At 33.5% G+C, this 12,296-nt stretch overlaps 1 protein-coding gene across 1 annotated transcript in view; it reads right to left on the bottom strand.

Moving 5' to 3' along the window:
* PXDNL (peroxidasin like) overlaps positions 1-12,296 on the bottom strand; it is a 456,789-nt gene that overhangs the window by 125,779 nt on the left and 318,714 nt on the right. The window contains exons 7-9 of the mRNA XM_080802773.1: positions 11,041-11,210; positions 8,413-8,530; positions 1,510-1,679 (exon numbers count right to left, since the gene is read on the bottom strand). Coding sequence (XP_080658899.1) covers positions 1,510-1,679; positions 8,413-8,530; positions 11,041-11,210 — 458 coding nt within the window. The remainder of the gene's footprint in view (positions 1-1,509; positions 1,680-8,412; positions 8,531-11,040; positions 11,211-12,296) is intronic.

The following is a 12,296-nucleotide window of genomic DNA, read 5'->3' as shown; positions in this document are numbered from 1 at the left end:
ATATCCAGAACTTCCTACGTCTTGAATGTGTGCTGCTCTGTCTATCTTTATTGCCCTTTCTACTAAGACAAGGTTTCGATCCTATTTATCTGGCTGTTTTCTACTTCTTGCTTTCAGCTTAGATGTCACTAGCCCTGGAAAATCCTTCTTTGAATGAACACAGATCTCCAAGTCTGATGCAAGTGCTCCTCCTGTTAGAGGTGTGGTAGCTGGCTTTGGAAAGTCAATTATCAAATTTTTGGAATTTTTCAAGCTGACTGTTAAGCATTGCCATTATTACAAATTAAATTACATAAACTTACAACTAAATAAATCTAATTAATCTAATAAATCTCACCAATGATAAATTCTGACATTTACCACTTCAAGTTATTTTGCATTTTAATATGATCTAGGGTCTTGAAATTATTTACATCTATTGTGTCTGCATGGTAGAAATACTATGCAATGGTGTGGTCCTACACATCTCTTCCCAACTCCAAATTCAGTGATGTCATGTTAATCACTGGCAAGAACTGCAAATTGGGGCTTTGCCCTCACTCCCAGAGCCAGTTTCTAAACATTTACCAGTGGGGCATCTGGGTTGGCTCAGATGGTTAAGTGTCCAACTCTTGATTTCGTCTCAGGTCATGATTTCAGGGTCATGAGATCAAGCCCCCACGTTGGGCTCTATGCTCAGTGGAGAGTCTACCTGAGATTCTTTCTCACTCTCCCCCTTCCTCTGCCACCTCAACACCGTGCACAGGTGTGCTCTCTCTTCCTAAAATAAATAAATAAATATTTTAAAATATATATAAATAAACAAAAAATATTTACCAGCACACATCTACCCTTTCTGCTTCTATCTCCTTTCCTTACCCATCATAAATTTATTATTTTGTTGAATTATGGGTATCACCTAATAGACTATAAACTCGGGAAGGTGAGACATAGTGTCTATTTCCATCAGCTTCCTGATGATGATATTACTGAAAATAAAATAAAAATAAAATTTTCACAGCTATTGTGTCTGGCTTATATAAGCCACTAATGGCAAAGCAAAGCTCCTAGAAAGTTAAAAGAGCATAGGTTGTTAACTATACAATCTTCAACATCTAGCTCAGTGGGCATTCAATATATATTTGTTGAGTGAATTAATTATGAATGAATAATTCAATGATTTGTTAAAAAGGATGATAGTCTTGCCTAGCTACCACTGATTCCATTTGAGGATGCTGGGTCATCTTCTGGGGAAGCTGGATGGATAATCAAAAGGACAATGGCAGCCTTGGGACAGCACCTAGTGTGACTAGAAAATAACAGACGTAAGGCAAGAAATTAAAGTTCAAGAGGAAAAAAAAACTCAAGTTTCTGTAAAAGATTAAAAAGTAATAGACAATGACAACTGTTTCACTTTAAAGCATTCCATTCCTTAAAGAAGCAAGATAAAGCCATTTCCTAGTGCAAATAACTGATGGAGAACCCTTGCATTTACATTAAGTTCAGTTATGGGGAAAAAAAAAGTTGTACCTGGGGGACTGGAGTATCTGAGCATGGCATTCTGTGTCTTGACCTCCCCAGCTGAGTTTCTGGCCATACACTGATATTCACCTTGGTCTGACTCACGAGTATTTCGGATCATGAGTGTCCCATCATCAAACAAGTTAAATCGAGAATCATCTTCCAAATCCAACAAGTGGCTAGAAATACACATTTTATATATATTATTTAATTCCAATCATATTGAAAACACTTAACCAAGACTGAAAATATAGGACCTTATAAATATGTTTCATGTATATCAACATGTTGACTTTTTAAATTGTCTTAATAATTCAGATCATTTTAATTTAAATCCTAATTGTCCCTTCCTATTTCTGAGACTGTATACTAAACACAGGTTTCAAGTCAAGACATGATAGAACAGAAGGAGGTTTAAATGTCCTACTTTCCAAGGCAGCATGAATTTAAACACTGAAGCCATGTCTCTAATATGAAAGATACTTCAGCACATTGTTATACCTCTGAATTCCTATTTTTAAAAAAGTGGAATTGGGGCACCTGGGTGGCTCAGTGGGTTAAGCCTCCGCCTTCAGCTCAAGTCATGATCTCAGGGTCCTGGGATCAAGCCCTGAATTGGGCTCTCTGCTCAGCAGGGAGCCTGCTTGCCCCTCTCTCTCTCTGCCTGTCTCTCTGCCTACTTGTGATCTGTCAAATAAATAAATAAAATCTAAAAAAAAAAAAAAAAGTGGAATCATCAGATGGTGATATGTAAGCTTTGTACCTCTTTTCTGCGAGTCATTTAATATGCACTTATATTTTGTTGACGAGTAGAAAAATATTCATATTCAAGGCAACATAGCTCAAAGCTGAAGATAATTACATGACATGGCATTAAATAAGCACATCCATTTACCCAGTTGTTGGAGGTTAGGCCCTCGTAACTGAACTGGACCACTCTGGAGATACTAGAAAAATACTTTTTATCAATATAAGTGAAATACCCATTGAGCACAGTAGTCTTCACTACTGTGAAAGAAAAGTTCAGGCATCAGTAATGTGTTTTTTGGGTTATCTTTAGGAGTAAATGCAAAGCTACTGACACATAAACATATGTCAGAAGTTTCAACAGAATTTTTTTTGTCTCACTAGGGTATTTTTCCCCCTTTAGAAATACTGAATAATCATGTGTGAGGAGGAATACAGACGTTCACATGAGTATTCTTAGTACTATAACAATATTAAACATAATAAAGTTCCCCCTACCACACATTCATCACTCAATAGGCATTTGTTAAACACTTAATATATTGTCTCCCATCAATAACACTCTTAAGAGAGGAAAAAGTCCATTGAGAGGATTTCATTTCTTTCTTTTTTAATTTGTTTTAAAAGCCAATGGCTTCCAAGTAAACATTTGTCTATTAATTTAAAAATGTGCCAACAATGGGGCACCTGGATGGCTCAGTGGGTTAAAGCCTCTGCCTTTGGCTCGGGTCATGATCTTAGGGTCCTGGGATCGAGCCCCGCATAGGGCTCTCTGCTCAGCAGGGAGCCTGCTTCCCCCTCTCTCTCTGCCTACTTGCAATCTCTGTCTGTCATATGAATAAATAAAATCTTTTTAAAAAAATAAAAAAATAATAAAAATGTGCCAACACTGATGAATAATAACTCATCTTATTTTCATATATGTAAAAACTAAAGCATGTTAAATTAAAGAGATGGAGAAACCATACTTATTCAGCAATTTACATCACATAGAATAAAGAGGAACATAATGGCCATATTTCACATCCATTCTTTTGGAATGGAGAAGAAAAGAAGGCAGAACAGATAGATGAAATCTGTTCTTTTTCACCCACTGAAAAGCCTAATTTTAAGAACTACCAGTTAGTCAATGAGAACTTCAAGTTACTATTTTTGAAGAGATTAGTTTTAGGAAATACAACATTGCCTTTGAAAGGCCAGCAATGCAGAGCATAGGAAGCTAGCTGCTGAATATTCCTGTAAGTATAGACTGCCACAACTACTCAGTGTCAGTAACATGCAGTGAACATCAGAAAACATATTCTTTTAAAGTGCACAAATTCAAAAGTCTTATTTAGTATTAAACTAATTATTTTAAACACAATTCTTAAATCATCTAACCTTGAACCCAATTAGACCTACTTGCAAAGAGCACGTCAGCAATAATGGAATTGAGCCTTTTCCAAAGATGATTTAATTTCCTTAACGTTTGTTCTAGGAGCTTCTGAGCTGGTAAACACGTGGAGATTTAGGCAGTGTCACACTCAGAAAGCACAGAAACTCTGTACCTCTTCCCACATACCTTGCCCTATGTATCTCTTCCATCTGGCTGTTCCTCAGTTATATCCTTTTATAATAAACTATAATTTAACTCTTTCCAATTCCTTGGAATAATAAGACAGACACAGCTCCTTCCTTCATGGAGGTAGAGTCTTATAAAAAAACAGACTCGTAACAAGATGGCATTTGTCTCAGCCTCCATGTGGATGGAGAATTTAGACAAAAGAAAAAGAAGGGAGAACAGGAAGAGGAGGAGAAAAATAGTTGTATACACACATTACACATCGAGAAATAAAGCAAATGCAGAAAAAAAAAATTGTCCTAAAAATGACTCCTAAAATATCAAAAGTTACTAAATGTGTACATGATATCTATCTTCTGGCTAGACAATGCAATAGAATTCATCAGTTTTCATTCTTTAAAATGATTTAAAACCAACAGCAGCAAATCACACCCATAAACTTAAAATGCACCATTCTTTTCCTGGTTATTCTCCCCTTTCTTCTTATTTTCTTCACTATGCTGTTAAAAGTTGTTCGCACATGAGTCATGATGTTTCTTCAAAAATTCAGAGCAAGTCTTTATGACTCAATATACATATCACATTGTCAATTTGATGCAAAACATGTAGTAATCATATGTAAATACACAAAGGTTTGCTTAACTAGAATTTACTTAGCTTTTTTCCCCCTTGAAAATTTGCCAACAAACACATTTGATTTATTAAAGGCAATTTACTGCAGCAAACATTTATTAAGTGGTTTCTAAGAATTAGACCCTGCATCTAGGCACCAGAAATATAAAAATGAATAAACTATCATCTGTGCCCATAAATTTAAAATATCCTCTACATAAGAAGGCATGTAGTGAAAAACTGTAAGTAGAAGGTAATTATAAGTCTTGCTTGTAATCCACTGTAAATATTGTATTAATTTTGCCACAGTTTCAATTTTTTTTAAATGGCCAAAATTCCCACAGTCTAGAACCTCAACATTAAGAAAAACATGGCTGGTATAGAAACTTTTTTGGTGGTGTGACTACCTTGCTCACCATCTACTGGCACTCGAAGATTATAAATTAAAAGCCAAAGTCATTAGCCTTCCAGTTGTTTGCAATCTTTTCCTCTTACACTCATAGGTAAAACCTTTATTCCAACAAATATGATCTACCCTCTTTCCAGAATTCAATCATAATTGATTTCCGTCCTGTGCCTTTACTCATTCTTCCTCCAGTTGGAATGCTTTCTCTCCTCTTTGAATTAAATCACTCATTAAAAATGTATTTTGATAGTTATTTCTAGGTAGTGTAATTACTTTACTCTCCTCCTGAGAAGACTAAAGAATCTCCAAATATCAACAAATGGTTGATTTCTAATTTTATTAAATTATGTTCAAAGAAAGGGGACTTTATGAAGTTGGTTCTTTACTGTGAGTTGAGATTTTTATTTCTTTATATGTGATCAATTTTAATTAACATTCCATAGTTACTTGAAACCATAGCATAAGTTAGATTTTTATGTGTGGATATATGTGTTGCATACAAAACAAGCCTTCCTATGTTGTTCATGTTAGTTTTTGTTCTTATTCTTTCTAAGAGAAGAGTACTGTCATTTCTCCCTATAACTGACTTTCTGCCAATTAATCCTGGTAATCCTCTTAATTTTGTTTTATTTTTAAACAGCTATTTTGTTAAGTATAGAAAGATTTGTGAATCTTATCTCCAGGTGAATTGTTGCTGATCACTTATGATTTAATGATATGCAATTATACTTTTTTTCAAATTTAGTTTGGTTGATATTAATCTGGATATAGCACCTTTATTTTGTTTAGACAACTATGCTATTATATGTTTACCCATCTAGCTTCCACCTCCCCATATCATAATGTTTTAAATAAACATATTTAGCACACAGCTGAATTTTTTAATTCAATCTATAATGTCTTTCAAAAGGCTATTTAAATTTGAACATTCATCATTTTTATTAATGTATTTAAGCTTATTTCTGATGAGATATTTTGTTCATTTTCTGTTCTTTCCCTTTCCTTTACCTCAATTCTCTCTCTCCTTTCCTTTTGTTCATTGGTCCAATTTTCTTTAGTCATACTTTCCCTTCTCTTGGTATGAAAGTTGTATTCTCTTCCTTATCTTAGTATTTTGCCATAATTTTTAACAGGCCTTCTTAATGTCTCAAAATCCAGTCAAAATCATTGTACAGTTCAAAAATGAGACATGGGAAATGATTTATTTATGTCCTCTCTCCTTACAGTATTTTTATTAGTGTCATCTAACATTTTACTTCTCCCTTCCTTTAGAATTGGTCAATACGTTAACAATCTCAGTTTTTTCCTATTTATCAACATGTTTAAAAATACTTTGTTTTCACCTTTGGTTCCTGCATATCTTCCTTCTTTATAATACTTTTAGCAAATATCCCTAAGTAAGGCTCAACTCTTTGAAAGTGTCTTTATTTTACTTGTCAGATTATTTAGCTGAATCTAAAACTGAAGGAAACTAGATTCTTTCTCTTTAACAAGCTAAATATAAGCCATTACCTTCTGTGTGTAAAGTCAACTGTCAGTGTAATTGCTATGCACTTGAGGGTAACCTGCAAATTATCTTGGAATGAAAGATTTTATCTCATTCAATGTTCTGATCATAATTCACCAGATACAGATTTTTTTTTAAGTCCTGGTTGGGAATCAGTACAATTCTTTATCTGAAATTTCATGATTTTTTTTCATTTCTGGAAAAGTTCTCATTGTTACTTCTCTAAACATTGACTCCAGATCATTATTTCTAACTTCTGTTTCTGGAATTCCTAGTGGAGATGTTCTGGACCTTTGGATTAGTTTCCATGTTTCTTACCCTGACAGATAATTTACTTCAACAGACATACCCTCTAATTCTCTAATTCCACATTTGCTTATGTCTAATCAGTTCTTAACCCACTGTTCTATGGACCCTAAAGTCAGGATAGAGGTTATCTTCAGGGGAGGAAAGCACGATAATGTTGAGGAAGGAACACCTAGGTAGCTTCTAATGAATTGGTAGTATTTTTTTTTCTTAGCCTAGTTTATGTTAAACAGATGTTTGTTTCAAATTATCTGCTGTACTATACATTACATTTCATGTACTTTCAGCATATATATTATCTTTTTACTAAAAAATCCTTGATGACAAATAATCAGCAAGATTTGTTAATGTTAAACATTTTTTGGTACAAATTCTTCCCTTTCATTTCTATTTTTTTCTATATGAAATGGCTAATACTATAACAGAAATTTCTACCTAAGGTTCACCTTTCCTTCATTTTATTCCTTCTTTTTCAATTTCTTTGTTTCTTTTAAAATGCATCTTAGCTTCTTTAGTCATCATATTTCAAACTCTTATGTCATACATCAGGCAATATGATTTTTTTATTTGTCCCTTTCTGAATACTAGTCAGTACCTTTGTAACCTTGAACACATAATGACTGAATTTAAACTGTAAGAGGGCAGAGCAAGCAGTTTGAAGGCATTACAAGCAGCAATTTCTATTTCTCAAGTACCCTTGAATAATCTCCAGATGGAAATAAATTGGAGTTTTCTATCAACTGAAGTCTTTCTCCTGGGCCAGATTCCAGATTTAATAGCATTCATAATTGCCTTCTTTCCAAGCTATTTTTAACCTATACTTATTAGATTTTTGCTTGAATTAACAACACATTTTACAAACATGCCTGGGTTTCTTACTACAATTACAAATACAAATTATATACAAAAAAGGCATAAAATATATCAGAATATTTATAAATAAAAGCATAAAAATTTAGAGTTGATTACACACATGATAGAAAACAACCAATGAAATTTTGTGGAGGCATTGAAAAGACACATGCAAACCATGCTACTTACCATAATACAATTAATGATAATATAATTGTCCAAGTACTATCATTGAATAGTATATTCATGATTCATTCTATGTATGTATGTATTCATATCTATGTATTCATTCTATGTATGTATGTATGTATTTCTATTTATGTATTCATATATGATTCATTCTATGTATCTATTTCACATTATTTTCCCACTCTAAACTTTTAACTTTTTATAAGTTTGTTATTACTATTCAACTTTATATTCAGTCTTTTAGACTCATAGAAACCATGTTTTATCAAATAGTGCAATAAGAATAAAATAAGTGACTAGTATTTTAAATAGTCTTGAAATATCTTTTATTCCCAATTCACTTACATAATGTTTTACTGACTTACTATGTGAAATTTGCAACATCAAATGTAAAATACCAGTTTGAAACTAAAATAATTAAGGTGAGGTTATGTCTAATTATGTTCAGACTTTAAAACATACTAGTTATTATCCCAATATTTCCTTCTAGAAATGATACAAAATTCCTTTACTCAATTTCACAATCATTGATATCTGGAAATATAGAATTTTAAGTAGTCTTCCAGATACTTTGGACAAGTCAAAAGATGACAGTTAAAAGACATTTTTATGAAATATCAAGAAACACTGATAATTTTGGAAAATTCATCTCTAGATAAATTAGTTGAAGCAAGATAAATGGATTAATAAAATTGCAAAATAGAATACAACACATGCATGCTCAGTATTTACTTGTTATGTATCCAAATAATCTTCGGTTTAGGGTTTCCTTCAGCCCGGCAAGTAAAGTAGACAGTATTCCCTGATGTTACCTCCACATCTTGGGGCTCAAAAGTAATTCGAGGACTCTCTGTAACAGAAGAATTACTGGTATACTTCTAAAGACACAAAATTACAGTACTTTAAAATATTATTGACAAAGGACTACAGATAATTTTAATTTCCTTCTACATTAAAGTTTTACAAATTGTACTCCATTTACCCAGTAACATACCAGTTTTGATGTTAGACACATATTTAACAAAACTTTAGAAGTCTGAAAGTTCACTGCATAAAGGAATTTCCAATTGAGGTAAATTAAATAAATTTCCCTATGCTTTTATTTCTAGTAGTCCAATACAGCCATATTTATGGAAGGAGTTTGAGTTTATGGGTCAATATTTCAAGCTAAGTACTTCAGTTGAGCTTGCAATTTTGCAGGCATTTCTCTAGACAATTAGCATCTAACTACCCACTTTATACAATTTATAAGAATTTGTATGTCTAGACCTCAAACCTGGTTGAACAACATTACTCATTAATATAAATTAGTGTTTCCATCCTCAGATCATAATTAGTGATAAAACATGGAAACATTTAAATAATTTTAATAAGGAAGTGGAGTGATTGATATTTAATGAACCAGACAATATTATTGAATTTAAATTATAGAGAACAATGTAAAAAAGGGAATTTTGCCTTTCTACAACAAATTTAACATAATTTTTTAAACCTATCTAAATGATAAAACCCTTTTTAAGTGGATCATTTGAGACTTCCAATCATTAATAAATAACCAGATCTGACATGTCTGGAGAATGTTACATTCATCTCTATTAATCTTAACCACTTCAACAAAAGTCCATATAACCAATATCCTGGCCTTACTCTTTTTAGAAAAATGGTATGATTCATTTACATATATTTATTTTAAAAAAGAATTCAACATTACAGTGTGTCAGGCATAGTACTAAGTAGGTGATGAAACAATGATCAAAACAAATTCTCTGTACTCATGAGCTTATAGTTTTGTTGAAGCAACTGAAAGTAAAATAAATGCAAACATGTATGATAATATCTTGGTATAAGTGCTAAGAAAAATAAATGGTCATTTGATAGATTATGAAAAGGGACCTGACTCAGAGTGTGTGGGATAGGGAGAAGGCGAGTAAAGAGTGAAATTAAATAAAGCTTTTCCAAGTAACTAATCTTTAAGAAGAGGGCTCTTAAAGAAGAGAGGCAAGAAGAATATTGTAGGCAGAGTAAATAACGTATAGAGAGTCTGGGTTGAAAAAAAGCTTAAGAACTTCTAGGAACTGAAAAAACATCATGATGACTAAACATCACTGACAGATTCGGAGGCAGAATGAATCAAGGTTACAGAGTAGCCAAGGGCCACAACATATAGGAAGTGTGGTCTTGTTAAGGATCTGGTGTTTCATTTGAAGGCATGGGTAGCTATAAAAGTGCACAAAAGAATTATATCATCAGATCTGTGTTTTAAAAGATCTCCCCAAATATAATAGACTGGAGAGGGAAGGAAATGAAAGCTGGGACAGCAGTTAAGATGTTCCAAATTCCCAGCAAACTTGACTAGGACATAAACTCTGAGTTGATAGTAAAGATGGATGTTATGGACAAATTTGAGATTTATTTGTAAATAAAGACAAGTCACTTTTCTTCTCAGTCTGGGTGGAATTAAACTATACTGGCTTCCAGTGAATGGGGCATTAGAAAGCAATTTCTGCTATAAGCTATCACACTAGTAAATTTTCAAGGAGCCCAATTATCACACATATGCATGCATATGTATGTATATTCATTTATTCATATTTAAAGCTATATATAAAAATAGATTAGATAGATACACAGGTAGGTATTATTTATTTATATTAAAAGCTTGAAGGGAGAACTGAATAAATTCTCTTTTTTTTTGAGGAGTTGGTTCATTTATTTGACAGAGAGAGAGAAAGCACAAGGTGAAGGAACAGCAGGCAGGGAGGGAGAAGCAGACTCCCCGCTGAGGAGGGAGCAGGACACAGGGCTCAATCTGAGCCCTGAGCTGGAGGCAGATGCTTAACCAACTGAGCCACCCAAGCACACTGAGAACCAAATAATTTCTAAGAAGCTATACTTGGATCTTTAATTAAAGCCTGATAGAATTATTAAAGTGGTCAGAATAAGAACTATGCTTACCAAATCCAGAGTTTGCTTTACTATTATGAATATTAATAATCATTTGATCTAAAGTTGAAAAAAACCTCAATTATTGATTATTAACACTTAAGTAATACTGGTTTAAGTGGAAACTTTAATGCTGGTCAGAGTGTCCTGTGACCTTGTTGAAAAATAATTTTCCTTAATATTTCTCCTTTGAAATTTGAAAGTTGGATTAAATGATACTCAAGGACACTCTCAGCTCTGTTTATGGTTGATAAAAACTTCATTTTTCAAGGACATTGACCATACTTATAACTAAATCCCTTGATAACATTTTCTGATATTATGTTATTCCAAATGCAACATCATATAGAAAACCTTTATAGAAAGGGGGCAAACAAAAGACATTTCCATTTTACACACAGAGAGAAAATTGCATACCACAGTTGAACTCCTCTACTGTTAACGAAGCGATGGAGCGTCCCTGGAGCCTTCTGGGATATTCACATGTAGCAGCAGCCTGAGTTTGGCCATTTCGGGCATAGCCTTGCATAAGTTCCCCCAGCCACATTAAATCACAGTCACAAACTAGAGCATTGGAATCCAGACGCCTAGGCATGCAGGTAAGAATTACAGCTGTTGAAAGTAACTATTAAATCAGATGTCACACCAAGTGTGCTAAATAAAAGACAACTGTCTTTTGATAGTATTCAGTCAAGAATCACAACACCCAAATAATTACTCACTTGGACCTATTCACTGCTCAGTGGGCAGTTTCAAAGGGTAAGAAAAGCACAAGGTAAATTCAAATTCAAATCTTTCTATTTGAAAATAGAGTAATATATCACTTGTACTTGCATAATCCCTTTCACTTAAAGATCCAAAAGCACTTTTTAGAAAGCATTTCATTAATTTTTTCAGTACTCTTGGAAGGAATATGGTTGTCATGAGTTAGAAATGATATGTTTCAGATGGGATACCCCTATCAGGTGTAACACACAGCTCCTGGGGCGATAGAGCACATGTGATTCACACAGGTTTCTTGGATTCCCGGTGTTACCCGTGAAGTGACATTCTCCCAGTAGCTGAGAGACTTCAGTGTGGAAGATAGAATTTATTGGGGGTACGTGCAGTTAATTTACTAGCCCTCAGTTACTTTCCTTTATTCTGATATTCATGTGTAAATTACAGCCTGGACAGTCATGGGTTTGAGGATTTGGAATAACTAGGTACAAGTGCTCGCAATCTCAGACTGAACAAGATCTCATGAACCCTGGAAGAGTTTGCTCAAATCATCTGTATGTCAGCTTACCATGACTGTAAGTGATCAGTGTACCATCTATGAAAAGAGATACTTCATTAACATAGCATACTAATAACATTATCTTATATTTAGCTTAAAACATTTGAAATATATATAGCACATGCATATAAGATGCATACTAGCACATCACTGAGAGATGGGTCTCCCTCTGCTTCTTTATGAGTATTTATCTCTCTGTGAGTGTTCCAGCAATGCAGTGAATGCCAAGTTTCACTAAATGTAAGAAGTTAGAACAATAACAACAAAAAAGCTGCTACTAAAATTTAACAAGAAAGTATAATAGAAAGGGATTAGAAAAACAAACAGGAGATTTAGCATTTCAAGACTTTCTGAGAGCCTTAGAAGTCAAGAACGATAATGAGATAGACATGTA

Source organism: Martes martes (assembly GCF_963455335.1).
Source record: "Martes martes genome assembly, chromosome: 4".
In the NCBI taxonomy this organism is placed as follows: domain Eukaryota; kingdom Metazoa; phylum Chordata; class Mammalia; order Carnivora; family Mustelidae; genus Martes; species Martes martes.
Note: the sequence above shows the minus strand (reverse complement) of the source record. Positions and strands in the feature narration are given on the sequence as shown.